At 43.5% G+C, this 16,045-nt stretch overlaps 1 protein-coding gene across 3 annotated transcripts in view; it reads right to left on the bottom strand.

The window, feature by feature from the left end:
* Positions 1-15,701, bottom strand: part of LOC118362229 (phospholipid-transporting ATPase IA-like) — a 30,728-nt gene extending 15,027 nt beyond the window's left edge. The window contains exons 1-17 of one of the 3 annotated variants that reach the window (XM_035742405.2): positions 15,365-15,701; positions 13,485-13,599; positions 13,227-13,326; positions 12,906-13,004; positions 12,615-12,660; positions 12,416-12,456; positions 9,471-9,544; positions 8,918-8,987; positions 8,647-8,774; positions 8,058-8,335; positions 7,093-7,220; positions 6,384-6,550; positions 4,713-4,785; positions 4,497-4,602; positions 2,603-2,685; positions 2,392-2,441; positions 2,211-2,280 (exon numbers count right to left, since the gene is read on the bottom strand). In XM_035742405.2, coding sequence (XP_035598298.1) covers positions 2,211-2,280; positions 2,392-2,441; positions 2,603-2,685; positions 4,497-4,602; positions 4,713-4,785; positions 6,384-6,550; positions 7,093-7,220; positions 8,058-8,335; positions 8,647-8,774; positions 8,918-8,987; positions 9,471-9,544; positions 12,416-12,456; positions 12,615-12,660; positions 12,906-13,004; positions 13,227-13,326; positions 13,485-13,599; positions 15,365-15,410 — 1,674 coding nt within the window. In that variant the 5' untranslated portion in view covers positions 15,411-15,701. Of the gene's footprint in view, positions 1-2,210; positions 2,281-2,391; positions 2,442-2,602; positions 2,686-4,496; positions 4,603-4,712; positions 4,786-6,383; positions 6,551-7,092; positions 7,221-8,057; positions 8,336-8,646; positions 8,775-8,917; positions 8,988-9,470; positions 9,545-12,415; positions 12,457-12,614; positions 12,661-12,905; positions 13,005-13,226; positions 13,327-13,484; positions 13,600-15,364 lie in introns of those variants that run through there. The other 2 variants (XM_035742406.2, XM_052485817.1) reach the window with 2 other exon arrangements.
* Positions 15,702-16,045: the final 344 nt, after the last annotated feature.

Raw genomic sequence — 16,045 nt, 5'->3', positions numbered from 1 at the left:
ATCCTATTTAGTCCTTGTCCTGTGGTAATCCTCTTTAGTCCTTGTCCTGTGGTAATCCTCTTTAGTCCTTGTCCTCTGGTAATCCTCTTTAGTCCTTGTCCTGTGGTAATCCTCTTCAGTCCGGGTTCTGTGGTAATCCTCTTCAGTCCGGGTTCTGTGGTAATCCTCTTCAGTCCGGGTTCTGTGGTAATCCTCTTTAGTCCTTGTCCTGTGGTAATCCTCTTTAGTCCGGGTTCTGTGGTAATCTTCTTCAGTCCGGGTTCTGTGGTAATCCTCTTCAGTCCGGGTTCTGTGGTAATCCTCTTTAGTCCTTGTCCTGTGGTAATCCTCTTTAGTCCGGGTTCTGTGGTGATCCTCTTTAGTCCTTGTCCTGTGGTAATCCTCTTTAGTCCGGGTTCTGTGGTAATCCTCTTTAGTCCTTGTCCTGTGGTAATCCTCTTTAGTCCGGGTTCTGTGGTGATCCTCTTTAGTCCTTGTCCTGTGGTAATCCTCTTCAGTCCGGGTTCTGTGGTGATCCTCTTCAGTCCTGGTCCTGTCATGATCCTCTTCAGTCCGGGTTCTGTGGTTATTCTCTCCTCTGCATGTTCGCATACAGTGGGGGTTGAGTGTCTCTCTGAGGAGACGTGTACGTGTCAATGGGACCTGGACATTATGTTCACACATGTGTACGTGTCATTGTTGGGGTCAGGGTGAACACTACATGTGACTTATGGTATCCCCTCCTCCAGTTGACCTCCTCTTCAAAATCCAGTAGATGAGGACTAGAAGAGCTCCAGCATCCAGGACAGACCCCCACCACAGGAACCCAGGCAGACACTGGAATCTGGAGAGATGCTACAATGATATCATCTCAGCGCTGGAGTTCACTGTCCTCAGAGCTGACGTGAGATAATACACTTTGCCTAAGTTGTATTATTGAAATACCAAGTATAAAATGTCCACTGCAGGGTTGGCATCACTGCTGCAGCTCAGAGTCACTGATCTGCCCTCCACTACTTCACCAGAGGGACCGATTGACACAATTCTTTTTTTTTTTTATTGGCCATATCTGACATAAAGTCTCTTCAGGAGAGTGGAGATCCTCACGGCCCTTTACAGCACAGGAGTAGCGGCCTGTATCATCAACGCTTACCGGGTCTAGGTACAGGCTGTTGGAGTAGGCATCACTCTTTGGTACAGGCTGTCTGTTTTTATACCAAATAAAGTTTGTGTTGAGATCCAGAGTACATTTGATACGGCATCTTAGGACAACTCTCTCCTCCTCGGACACAGACGTAGGATCCATCGCTAACAGGAGGTCTGTGACAGTCACGATAACCCCAGGACTGGCAGCATATTCCTCAGAAAGTGTTCTTCCTAATCTGAACCTGTACCTCAGCTGAGTCACTCTCTCAGGCCTTTAAATTGCCAGCATGGAATCACTCCCATTGTTCCCATGGTATTCCACACGACCAGCGTAGTAGTCTGGGTCCAGCCTCAGATCTTTACAATTCTTCTTTAAAAAACCAACATGAACCTTGTTCTGTGGAATGACTGGGATGTGTGTAAGACAGCAGACAGTAGTTGACTGAAGTGGTGAGGTCTTGTAAGTCTTACTGACAGTGCAGGGGGAGCAGACAGTAGTTGGCTGTAAGTGGTGAGGTCTTGTAAGTCTTGATGACAGTGCAGGGGGAGCAGACAGTAGTTGACTGAAGTGGTGAGGTCTTGTAAGTCTTACTGACAGTGCAGGGGGAGCAGACAGTAGTTGACTGTAAGTGGTGAGGTCTTGTAAGTCTTACTGACAGTGCAGGGGGAGCAGACAGTAGTTGGCTGTAAGTGGTGAGGTCTTGTAAGTCTTACTGACAGTGCAGGGGGAGCAGACAGTAGTAGGCTGTAAGTGGTCAAAGAACCAGGGTAAGGGAAGAAGCTGCGATAGGGCTGGCTTTCCTTTTTAGAAACAGGGTTATTTGGCGTTCTTTGGCTAACTCTTCCCACCTCCGAAGACACACAAGAGACACCCTCATCAAACCACACCCCGAAACCAACTAACGTTTGAATTCAGTCATGGCAGCTAGCATTTCTTAATTAACCAAATCTAAAATGAGGCCAAATCAGGAAGTACAATCGGCCTTCAAAGAATGTGTAAAAAGCTAACTCTGCAGTTGCATTATGTTCATTTGAGGAACACATAAAAAATATAAATGTGTGTAGTCTTGGTCCTCCATACTAACCGCTCCTTTGCAGTAAAGTCGGATCCGCCCGGACGGTGTACGCATGATGACTGACATCCTTTTGCGATCGCTAAAGAAAGAGTAAAGATCAGGGTTTTCAAATGAGAACCAAGAGACAAACACAGTACAACAATAGACAGGACACATCTACAAGGACTCATCAAATGCATACAAAAACTACCTTGTAAATTCGAGGACATTCAGCAACTCAAACCTTTGCTCTGTTCCCAGCTGTAAACAAAGACAAACAATGGCATGTGTTCCTATACAGTAATATGTAGCATAAATAGCAGCTAGAAATCCAAACTATTAATCTAAATATAATGGCTCTGATTCAAACAAACATTGTTTAACTCTAATTCTGCATCACATAATAAATTGGCTCCACTTACAGCGTGTATGATGACTGAGTCTGGGGTTCGTCCAGAGAACACAAAGCCCAGGCTGCTGGCTGCTCTCACCAGGGCCGCTTCATCTAGACGGGGGAAAGGAACATCGTAATAAAGTAAACTTGAGACTGTTGGGGATTTTCAAATTCAGGAGTGAAGCTGTAGAATCATTCTAGAATCAAAGATTACACTGTACAACGTCATAAAGGCAATAGAAGAAGAGGTGGAATATATTAAAATAGGTATAATATAGTAGAAGGGGTGTAATATAGTAGAAGAGGTGTAATATATATATATATTATATATAGTAGAAGGGGTGTAATATAGTATACGGGGTGTAATATAGTAGAAGAGGTGTAATATAGTAGAAGGGGTGTAATATAGTACAAGGGGTGTAATATAGTACAAGGGGTGTAATATAGTACAAGGGGTGTAATATAGTACAAGGGGTGTAATATAGTAGAAGAGGTGTAATATAGTAGAAGGGGTGTAATATAGTAGAAGGGGTGTAATATAGTAGAAGAGGTGTAATATAGTACACGGGGTGTAATATAGTACACGGGGTGTAATATAGTACGGGGTGTAATAAGGGGTGTAATATAGTACACGGGGGGGTGTAATATAGTACAACGGGGGGTGTAATATAGTACAAGGGTGTAATATAGTACAAGGGGTGTAATATAGTACAAGGGGTGTAATATAGTACACGGGGTGGGGTGTAATATAGTACAAGTACACAGGGGTGTAATATAGTACAAGGGGTGTAATATAGTACAAGGGGTGTAATATAGTACAAGGGGGTGTAATAAGGGGTGTAATATAGTACAAGGGTGTAATATAGTACAAGGGGTGTAATATAGTAGAAGAGGTGTAATATAGTAGAAGGGGTATAATATAGTAGAAGGGGTGTAATATAGTAGAAGAGGTGTAATATATATATATATTATATATAGTAGAAGGGGTGTAATATAGTATACGGGGTGTAATATAGTAGAAGAGGTGTAATATAGTAGAAGGGGTGTAATATAGTACAAGGGGTGTAATATAGTACAAGGGGTGTAATATAGTACAAGGGGTGTATATAGTAGTGCTTTGGCAAAGTGGGTGGGGTTATATCCTGACTGTTTGGACCTGTCTGGGGGTATCGTCGGACAGGGCCAGAGTGTCTCCTGACCCCTCCTGTCTCAGCCTCCAGTATTTATGCTGCAGTAGTTTATATGTCGGGGGGCTAGGGTCAGTCTGTAATATCTGGAGTGTCTCTCCTGTCTTATCCGGTGTGCTGTGTGAATTTAAGTATGCTCCCTCTAATTCTCCCTCTTTCTCTTCTTCTCTCAGAGGACGTGAGGACTACCTGGCCTGATGACTCGTTGCTGTCCCCAGTCTCAACTGTTCTGCCTGCGGCTATGGAACCCTGACCTGTTCACTGGACGTGCTCCCGCACCTGCTGTCTCTAACTCTGAATGATCGGTTATGAAAAGCCAACTGACATTTTCTCCTGAGGTGCTGACCCGTTGCACCCTCTACAACCACAGTGATTTTGATTATCTGACCTACCTGGTGATCTATGAACGTTTGAACATCTTGGCCATGTTCTGCTATAATCTCCACCCGGAACAGCCAGATAAGAGGACTGGCCACCCCTCAGCCTTTCTAGGGTGTTTTTTCCTAGCCACCGTGCTTCTACATCTGCATTGCTTGCCGTTTGGGGTTTTAGGCTGGGTTTCTGTACGGCACTTTGTGACATTGGCTGATGTAAAAAGGGCTTCATAAATACATTTGATTGATTGACAATATAGTAGAATAGTTGTAATACACCTCTTCTGCTATAATACTGTAGAAGAGGAAGAAGAGGTGCAATATAGTACAAGAGGTGTAATCCAATGCATTTGAGAGCTACCTGGAGAAGAGGCCTGATAGACTATAGTGTCCTCAGTCTTCTCAGGAACAGCAGTGTGACACACAGCCATCATGGTCAGAAAGTCTTGGATAATAGTGGCTGTGGGCTGGGCGCACAAACACAATTAATACACAAAAAAAAGAGAGATCATTTTTTTTTTTTTTTTAAACATGTTGATACTGACAGCTAGTACATCGTCTAATGTTATGTACTCACGTGATCATTGTGGAGATTCTCCGGTAAGGTCGGATCGCCAAAGCCCTCTTCCTCAGGACTGTCTGTGTTGTGCCTTTCAGACAACAACAACTAATATTACATTCTGACATGTTCGGTTTATCTACAATTTTAAATATGTTTACAATTGGGATGAGAATAAAGATCTGTCCTACACCACATAACTGTGTGAACAAGCACTACAGTAAAAGACAACGAGATACAGTTGAAGTCAGAAGTTTACATACACTTAGAGTTATTAAAACTCGTTTTTCATCCACTCCACACATTTCTTGTTTACAAACAAGTTTTGGCAAGTCAGTTAGGACATCTACTTTGTGTATGACACATCATTATTCCAACAATTGTTTACAGACAGATTATTTCACTGTATCATAATTCCAGTGGGTCAGAAGTTTACATACACTAAGTTGACTGTGCCTATAAACAGCTTGGAAAGTTCCAATAAATGATGTCATGGCTTTAGAAGCTTCTGATAGGCTAATTGACATCATTTGAGTCAATTGGAGGTGTACCTGTGGATGTATTTCAAGGCCTACCTTCAAACTCGGTGCCTCTTTGCTTGACATCATAGGAAAATCAAAAGAAACAGCCATGACCTCAGAAAATAAACTGTAGACCTCCACAAGTCTGCTTCATCTTTGGGAGCAATTTCCAAAAGCCTGAGGGTACCACGTTCATCTGTACAAACAATAGTACGCAGGTATAAACACCATGGGACCACGCAACCATCATACCACTCAGGAAGGAGAAGCGTTCTGTCTCCTAGAGATGAACGTACCTAGGTGTGAAAAGTGAAAATCAATCCCAGGACCACAGCAAAGGACCTTGTGAAGATATTGGAGGAAACAGGTACAAAAGTATCTATATCCACAGTAAAACGAGTCCTATATCGACATAACCTGAAAGGCCGCTCAGTGGCAGCATCATGTTGTGGGGGTGCTTTGCTGCAGGACGGACTGGAGCACTTCACAAAATAGATGGCATCATGAGGAAGGAAAAGTATGTGGATATATTGAAGCAACATCTCAAGACATCAGTCAGGAAGTTAAAGCTTGGTCGCAAATGGGTCTTCCAAATGGACAATGACCCCAAGCATAAATCCAAAGTTGTGGCAAAATGGCTTAAGGACAACAAAGTCAAGGTATTGGAGTGGCCGTCACAAAGCCCTGACCTCAATCCCATAGGACAATTGTGGGCAGAACTGAAAAAGCGTGTGCGAGCAAGGAGGCCTACAAACCTGACTCCGTTACACCATCACTGTCAGGAGGAATGGGCCAAAATTCACCCAACTTATTGTGGGAAGCTTGTGGAAGGCTACCCAAAACTTTTGACCAAGTTAAAAAATGTTCAAGGCAATGCTACCAAATACTAATTGAGTGTATGTGATAAAAGAAATAAAAGCTGAAATAAAAATAACTCTCTATTATTCTGACATTTCACACTCTTAAAATAAAGTGCTGATCCTAACTGACCTAAAACAGGTTATTTTTTACTAGGATTAAATGTCAGAAACGGTAAAAAGCGGAGTTTAAATGTATTTGGCTAAAGTGTATGTACACTTCTGACTTCAACTGTACCTATCCAGCAAAGTACATGGTATTATTCATGCTAATTCATGCCTATAAAATGGTTGGATTAACGCCTTCTCACCCGTAGGCGACACCTGCGATGGAGCACTTTTTAAACTGCATCACGTTGCAGGTGAGGGTGCCTGTTTTGTCAGAGAAGATGTATTTGACCTGACCCAGTTCCTCGTTTAGGTTGGACGTCCGTGCCACGGCAGAGGTATCCGTAGGCTCATAATGCATATCCATGTCCTGAACACACACAAACACATTCACATCCCCAATAGGCTTTGCAGTACAAACAAGATGTGGAGAAAGTCATTGCATAAATTGAATGTCCCAAAACTACCAGAGTACGGACATCAATTTGTATGCTCACTCACGTGTACTAGATCAAATTCCATATTTGCCAAAACTTCTCACCAAGCTTTTGAAGTAGATACATTTACTCCTGTGGCATTATTCCATTTAAACATCTATTTAGAGTGTTCACTACCAGAATTAAATTGAAATTGACCGCCACTCTGAGATACCAAGTTAGAGGCTGTGTAGTGCAGTGATTTTCCCATCCAGTTGATGAAGTAAGAGGCTGTGTAGTGCAGTGATTTTCCCTCCCAGTTGATGAAGTAAGAGGCTGTGTAGTGCAGTGATTTTCCCACCCAGTTGATGAAGTAAGAGGCTGTGTAGTGCAGTGATTTTCCCTCCCAGTTGATGAAGTAAGAGGCTGTGTAGTGCAGTGATTTTCCCACCCAGTTGATGAAGTAAGAGGCTGTGTAGTGCAGTGATTTTCCCACCCAGTTGATGAAGTACGCCTGGATGAACTTGATGACCTCCAGAGTGACCAGTAGACTGATGGGGATGAGGTTGTTGAAGAGGATGATGAAGGTGAGGAAGTTGAGGCCAAAGTTGGCAGCGCCACCATCTGGTAGGAAGGAGTTAGAGCAAGTTACACAGGGAAATGACCTTTAATCTAATTTGAATCCATGTGCCACAACAAACCCTTTCTTTAGACATGGGACATGTTCACTAGGGATAAAATGGTGCAAAACAGAGTAAAAAAAAAAAAAAAGAGTTATAATCTAAACACTCGTTTTTTGGTTTTGCTACAGTATGACTTTAAAACATGACGAGCTAGGTGGACACATTGATTACCATGGGCCATGGAATTCACATATAAAATAATCTACAGCTCTTACTTCTAAACAAGCTCTATTTTAACAAGCTCTTACTTCTAAACAAGCTCTATTTTAACAAGCTCTTACTTCTAAACAAGCTCTATGTTAATGCGCAACGGGGTCTAAATCACTAGTCTGGGGGATACAACCAAAACCATTTCTACAGGCCTCAGAGAAAGGTTGTTACCTGGAGATGCTAAGACTACAGTGGTAAAGAAATAAAAACAACCTGTCATTACATTTACTGAGAGGGTTAATGGTTCATGTAAATTATTATATATCAGACATTTGCTGGGTACTAAATTGGGATCATACACAAGTTACAGTTGGTATTGGTATTATCCAATAATATATCAGTCTGATAGAAAGTGCCTCCATGATCATATCCATCCTACATCACGTTGCACTAATAGAATAAAGTAAAGTTAAGTAAAATAAGTAGAATAGCGCAAAGTAGAATTTAACGTAAAGTAATAAAACATAACGTAACATAAAGTAATTCAGCATAAAGTTACTTAACATAAAGTAATTTAGCATAAAGTAATTTAGCATAAAGTTACTTAACATAAAGTAAGGTGACTCACAGTTGAGGTCCATGTACCAGGCGAAGTCCCCGTACTGGGTCTTCCAGAGTGTCTGTCCGGCCGAGCAGACCAGGGAGATGGCCAGCAGGCAGCCGAACAGCGCCAGGATCAGGGTGTTGGTGATGTGCTCCACGCTGGACAGCTTGAGCGGAGGCCGCGTGCTGTTCTGCATCAGCTTGGTGTCGTGCCCTGTGTACACCACCATGCCGTTCACCCACTGGGTGTTCCGGAGCCGGGCTCCACGGAGAAGGATCTGCTCCGGACCTAAAGGGACGGGACTGGGGAGAACGAATCGGTGGATATCAGATTTATTGCAACCCTAGGAAGTAGTGATTCACACTAAGCTGTGTCAGAGGGTGGAAACTTCCTGAAAGGACTGTATGAAAGAATACTGAGACAGAACTTTTCCTTGGCACTGTGCTGTTGAATGCTCTATGGAGGTCTAGGCTGGGTTACTGTCGCTGTAGAAAGGGCTAGGACCAATACAGATATATATATATATATATATATATATATATATATATAATATAATATAATATATATATATATAAATAATATATCTATATATAGACAGGTAGATCTCTCTCACCTATGACCCTCTAATCGGATGACGCCTACAAAGTCGTAGAGGTGGCGATTGGGGCTTTCGCACTCCATGCACCCGCTCAGCCGCGACAGACTATCAGCATCCTTGTCATGAGCTGTGACCTGAAGACCCTGGTTGGGGAAGGAAAAAGGTGCAGGGGTTGAGTTGACGAGCTGACTCCTCCTATCTGGGCCACAATGGAACGTAATAAGTGGTATGTTTGGTGTGTCTGTGTATGCATCTGTGTGTGTGTGGATGAATTAAGAACCTTCACCTGTCGTATCTTTAGGTTGGTCTCTCCGTCTAAATTGGAAGTCTCGATGTAGCACATAGCATGTGGCTCGCTGGTGAAAAGAAAGTGGCCGTCAAAACAATCTAGAATGGTGTTCACAGAAGTTATCTAACAACAGGGACAGAGATGGGTAAGAAAATAGATCCAGGGAGAGAACAACAATGCTACAGTTGCCATAGCATCAGGGAGACAGTAAAGCACTAAGCTCCAAGATGAGTGTGCTCTGTGGTCTAATAACTAGGTTTGTTATCAGTACAATAACCTAGCTAGTCCTTTGATTTTTAGACAGTAACGTAAAGAGGAAGAGAGGCCTGGTACAAACAGAGATCGTGCCAACAAGGGGAGCAGTCCCACTCCGCAGGATTCAAGTATGACACGCGGCATTTGGCATTTAGCATGTTCAAATAATTAAGTAGGATCCTTTCTTCCTCTTGTGTCCTTTACAACCACGTGGACTAGTAAAAAGGTGATAGGTGCAACACTGTACAAAGGGTTTGATTTCAGCCCCAATGCCAGTAGACGACAAGACCCCGACCTGGACGCCAGCAGGACGAGGTCTGCCGGGAGGTGGTCCCCGTCACTGGCTCTGACTACGTCCCCGACCGTCACCTAAGTTACCCGCAAAAGAACGTACCAGGAGCGACCAGGCAACGGTAGGGGACAGAAACATGGGCACACAGGCAGACAGACAGAACACAGTGAACGGTCGAGGTGGGGGGTGCGGACAGAGACATGGGCACACAGGCACAACACAGGGAACGGTCGAGGTGGGGGGTGGGGACAGAGACATGGGCACACAGGCACAACACAGGGAACGGTCGAGGTGGGGGGTGCGGACAGAGACATGGGCACAGAGGCAGACAGACAACACAGGGAACGGTCGAGGTGGGGGGTGGGGACAGAGACATGGGCACAGAGGCAGACAGACAACACAGGGAACGGTCGGGGTGGGGACAGAGACATGGGCACACAGGCAGAACACAGGGAACGGTCGAGGTGGGGGTGGGGACAGAGACATGGGCACACAGGCAGAACACAGGGAACGGTCGAGGTGGGGGGTGGGGACAGAGACATGGGCACACAGGCACAACACAGGGAACGGTCGGGGAGGGGGTACGGCCAGAGACATGGGCACACAGAGACACATTGACAGACAGAACACAGGGAATGTCGGGAAGGGGAGAGGAAGGGAAAGAAAGAGTGAGACTACTTCAAAAACAAGATATCAGAACAACTAACACAGACAGCGTGACCTACTGAAGCTGGAAGGGAACAGAGGTTACTGAAGCCTAAAGCAGAGAGGCATAACCACAACAAACGACCAATCTACCGTCTGTGAGTCTAGCACTACCTGGAGGACAGCATGATCGAGTCTGCAGGGATGTATTCTCTCCCATTTAATGTGACTACATCTCCCACCTGTACACTACGGCAGTTACTAGACATTATGTAGATAAACACACACTCAGCAAAAAATGAAACGTCCCCTTTTCAGGACCCTGTCGTTCAAAGATGATTCCTAAAAATTCAAATAACTTCACAGATCTTCATTGTAAAGGGTTTAAACACTGTTTCCCATGCTTGTTCAATGAACCATAAACAATTAATGAACATGCACCTGTGGAAAGGTCATTAAGACACTAACAGCTTACAGATGGTGGGCAATTAAGGTCACAGTTATGAAAACTTAGGACACTAAAGAGGCCTTTCTACTGACTCTGAAAAACACCAAAGGAAAGATGCCCAGGGTCCCTGCTCATCTCCGTGAACATGCCTTAGGCATGCTGCAAGGAGGCATGAGGACTGCAGATGTGGCCAGGGAAATAAATTGAAATGTCCGTACTGTGAGACGCCTAAGACAGAGCTACAGGGAGATGGGACAGGACAGCTGGGACAGACGGGACAGCTGAACGTCCTCGCAGTGGTAGACCACAACAACACCTGCACAGGATCGGTACATCCGAACATCATACCTGCGGGACAGGTACAGGATGGCAACATCTACCAGGAACGCACAATCCCACCATCAGTGCTCAGACTGTCCGCAATAGGCTGAGAGAGGCTGGACTGAGGGCTTGTAGGCCTGTAGTAAGGCAGGTCCTCACCAAACATCACAGGCAACAATGTCGCCTATGGGCATAAAACCACCGTCGCTGGACCAGACAGGACTGGCATGAAGTACTCTTCACTGACGAGTCGCGGTTTTGTCTCACCAGGGGTGATGGTCGGATTCGCGTTATCGTCAAAGGAATGAGCGTTACACGAGGCCTGTACTCTGGGGCGGGATCGATTTGGAGGTAGAGGGTCCCTCATGGTCTGGGCCGAAGTGTCACAGCATCATCGGACTGAGCTTGCTGTCATTGCAGGCAATGTCAACGCTGTGCATTACAGGGAAGACATCCTCCTCCCTCATGTGGTACCCTTCCTGCAGGCTCATCCTGACATGACCCTCCAGCATGACAACGCTGTGCATTACAGGGAAGACATCCTCCTCCCTCATGTGGTACCCTTCCTGCAGGCTCATCCTGACATGACCCTCCAGCATGACAACGCTGTGCATTACAGGGAAGACATCCTCCTCCCTCATGTGGTACCCTTCCTGCAGGCGCATCCTGACATGACCCTCCAGCATGACAATGCCACCAGCCATACTGCTCATTCTGTGTGTGATTTCCTGCATGACAGGAATGTCAGTGTTCTGCCATGGCCAACGAAGAGCCTGGATCTCAATCCCATTGAGCATGTCTGGGTCCTGTTGGATCAGAGGGTGAGGGCTAGGGCCATTCCCCCCAGAAATGTCTGGGAACTTGCAGGTGCCTTGGTGGAAGAGTGGGGTAACATCTCACAGCAAGACCTGGCAAATCTGGTGCAGTCCATGAGGAGGCAATGCACTGCAGTACTTAATGCAGCTGGTGGCTACACCAGATACTGACTGTTACTTTGATTTTGACCCCCCCGTTCAGGGACAGTCCATGAGGAGGCAATGCACTGCAGTACTTAATGCAGCTGGTGGCCACACCAGACACTGACTGTTACTTTGATTTTGACCCCCCGTTCAGGGACACATTATTCAATTTCTGCTAGACACATGTCTGTGGAACTTGTTCAGTTTATATCTATGTTCTTAAATCTTGTTATGTTCACACAAATATTTACACATGTTACGTTTGCTGAAAATAAACGCAGTTGACAGTGAGAGGACGTTTCTTTTTTCCCCCTGAGTTTACATGTGTTTAAATCATTAGCTAGGTCTAAATCCTAAGTCTTTCCCCCTAATGAAGAATAAACTACTAGGCAATGTAAAATATGACAACTTAAAATATGTCAACTTAAAATGTACACCCTATTCAGTGACAGACTGTTGCTCAACTTAAACATTGAATCACTAGACATCAAACAACAATTAGGGTTTAGCCCATCTGAAGGCAGAGGAACGTAAGCAGAAACTACCTGACTCTGGCCTGATATTGAGTGACATACCTTCTCCCAGTGAACAATCTCCCAGGCTCCATTTCTCAGAACTGACAAAGAGAGAGAAGGCAGAAATAGGGAAACAGGAAGAAGAGAGGGGGACACAGAGAGAAAACTATGTTAGCAAATCCTGATATTAAAATATGTCCAATAACCTACACCTGTTTGAAAAGCAGTAATAAGATCAATCATTTCAACAGTTTCTTACCTTGGGCCTCCTTCCTGTTGACCACCCTATCTGCTTTGTGACGTTTCTGTTGGGAAGAACATTCAAAAGTGAAATTATCTCTGTCCAATGTTTTATTGTATGTCAAGCATCCTTCATCCAAAGGACCTTTTTATGGAATCAGTTTCAAGAAAATCAAAAACCACACGGTCAGCGAGTACAAGAACGACTTTCAGACATGCCCATGGGCACGTTTTCAGAGAACACATAACGGATGTCCTCTCTATTGAAATAGAAATATATTTAATGTCATTCTAGTTCTATGGTCCTCACCAGATCCTCAACGATCTCCTTCAGGGCTGCCACCAACAGGATGAGGATCAAAGGAACCAGGGTAGTCCACCGTCCTGTGGGAGAAACATCCGGAATTTGCTACCAGGAGAATGGAGACAGACATAGTTAGTCTGTGTGTTAAATCGATAGTTAACCCTTTTTTTTTTTTTTTTTTACGAAACCGATTTTCGATTAAGTCGTTTAATAAAAAAAATTAACTATCCATTTAACAACCACAATGTGTGTCTGATAGGTGAGCATTTCTGTCTGCTAAACAGTGCTGAAATGTGCTAAATACACTGTGTAATTATTTAGACCCACCTGCAGTAGTGCAATGAACAGGAAGAATGAGTTAGCAGCCCTCCTGAACTGAGCGTATAGGAATCGAGGCAGGAAGGTAAGCGCATTGTATTTGGCTGTGCTGGAAAAGGCGAGAGAGAAACCCACAACAATATTCAGCAGCACGGTAGAGAAATTATCAGGTGTTTACTAAGAATTGACTTGGCAAAATGGTCATTGCCAAATAATAACATAGGCCTGCAAATTAGTTTACTTATAAAATGTAAACACTTGGGTTACCTGACGTGATTGGTGCAGAACTTAGTGAGTTGAGGCTGATTGATGAATATAAGTCTGGCATCCTCAAGGTCAGCTATAGAGGTCCTTGATGTAGCTTCCTCAATCTTCTCATATCCTATGGGATAACGGTAAAAAAGACATCTTGCCCCATCAAGGCTTTACAACAACTGATAGGCTTTTAACATACCAGGTTTCTGTGTGCAATTACTTTCTCCTACACATTCAACCATGGTGCAAGACCATCGCCACCCTGTATGGCACTGGCCTATAGGCTAAATAGATTAGAGTGTCTAAGAAAAACAGTGCATCTTCTCGCACTCATACAGAGTGTAAACTCATTTAGACACAATCAATGATGTATATAAGCCCTAGATTGCATTTTGCTATGTATTGGCCATTGAGAGGATTTGAACGCACGGTCGGCCATATTGGCCCTCCCTAGTAGGAGTAGTCTGCCATAGGAATAAATAGAATTATACTGTATTTCAATTAAAATTTTGAAGGACAAAAATCCCATGTACAGTATTTAAATATTTGTGTTGTATGTAGCGGGGACAGTAACATTAGTAATCTCAGAAAAATATACATGAAGGAAAATGTTTTTTTTTAATAATTTTTTTTATGTTTAGCTCGTATAATATACTTTTAAAGTATGCATTAAGGTGTTTGTAATATAAAAAATGTGGCAAAAACGAATGTAGACATTAATGAATGCATTTTGGGGGAGTGCCAAGATGGAGGCACGGTGGCATCAAAACAGCACCCCCATCAGTCATCTAGTGTATATATATATAAATCATTGGGCCTAATCCTGACTATCTGCAGGAGCTACAGAAGCTTACACTACACACAAATCTTCCATTGACATCAATGCAAACCTGAATCATAATAATTTTAATTCAAATCTTTAGTTAGACCAACAACACTTTCACTGCATAGGCTGTGGAACCTTCAAACCTAGCTAGGCCTATTTAACAGTTAACAAAGAGCTTAATTCAATGGTCATGCCCACATAAACATGGTGTGATCTCATGAGACACTAAGAGCGATTTTGCCCACACAGAATCCTCATACAGTACAGAATAACCATGACAAAGACAATTGATTCCACTGTTACTCATGCATTACTCTGTCACTGCACTGTCTTCAAGAGGAAATTGGGGTAGAAATCAAGGGCCTCTGTCATTAGCTGGTACAGCCCTTGCTTTCTTAGTGAATGCAAGATTTGGAGACAACGGAGTGAATTGAATAGACGATCACGGTCATCAACATGACCAGATAAAATACAGCCAATAACTTCTGAGGGTTTTTGTGCTTCAGTTCAGAAAATCCTTAACAGGATACAATAGCTTGAGAGAGTCTGTATAGACACATGCACTGATGACCGTCTGAACTGCATTTCCTCATCAGACGGGTTCAGTGACTAGCTACGTCTCTGACAAACACAGGGAAGAGCAGCAGGGTTTAGGGGTATGATCGTTCAGATTAATGTGTAATCAGTAGTGGAGGAGCCTTTGCCCTTCGACCCTTAAGGTGTGGGTTGGAAAAGCAGGACAGAAATAGGCTAGACATTAGACAGAAAGTGTAGTGCAAGTTGAAATGCTGTATATTGTTCAATTCTCTAGCAAACACCATGCATACTACTTTTCACAATGATGTGATATGAAAAAAACATTTTCTATCAACCCAGCTAGCTCATTCACAATCATATCTAGCTAGAGAAACGGTAACTAACGTTAGCTAGTCAGTGAACATTATGTTCATTGAGATCCTTTTTTAATTTTTTAATTTTTTTTTAGAACATATCCTAAAACTAGCTAGCCAGTACCTAGGATTAGTAGTGCATCAATGGAGTATAATGATAGACGAAGAACACCTACCCCCCAAACGTGAACGGAGGTCCGAGAGAGTTCTTTCGATAGGCATCTCACCACAGTGAAAAGCACCTGCCAGTGACCACAACGAGCTGTGACAGGTCGCCAGATGGCTTGTTTACGGTAGCCAAGCTAGCAACGTTAAAAACACTCCTTTCTGAACTACCACTACGAACTTAGGTAATGAAGCTAGTAGGAGTTCATTCGTTACAAAATCAAGTCGACCTGAGCCGTTAAATCATTTTTTCCCCCCGTTCCCTTCATTTTGTAGATTTCAGTGAAAATGCATTATCATATCAGCAGCATTTTATCAACAATGCTCAACAACAACAAAAAGTACTTCCGTGTGACGGGATTCCCGCAAATGTTCAAAATAAAAGCCCCCCCCCACGTAATAGTATAAAACTTTCAATAACCTGTGTATTCATGGTATATGCAAAATAATTGTATAAACATTTAACAATGATTCAAATGTATTCATATTTAAGTAACATTTGCAATGTTCCAAAGTCAAATAAATGTCCCCAATGCACATCACTGTATATGGAAAACATATTGGCGTGTAGAGCAAAAACTATTCTACGTACCACATTAAAGGTATTGTAAGGAATACTCAGTAGGGTCTGTGGAATGTATATATAGTGTCATTCACAGAATAATACGGAGTGAATCATTTACTCCACCCAT

This window comes from Oncorhynchus keta, chromosome 29 (genome assembly GCF_023373465.1).
Source record: "Oncorhynchus keta strain PuntledgeMale-10-30-2019 chromosome 29, Oket_V2, whole genome shotgun sequence".
Classification (NCBI taxonomy): Eukaryota; Metazoa; Chordata; class Actinopteri; order Salmoniformes; family Salmonidae; genus Oncorhynchus; species Oncorhynchus keta.
Note: the sequence above shows the minus strand (reverse complement) of the source record. Positions and strands in the feature narration are given on the sequence as shown.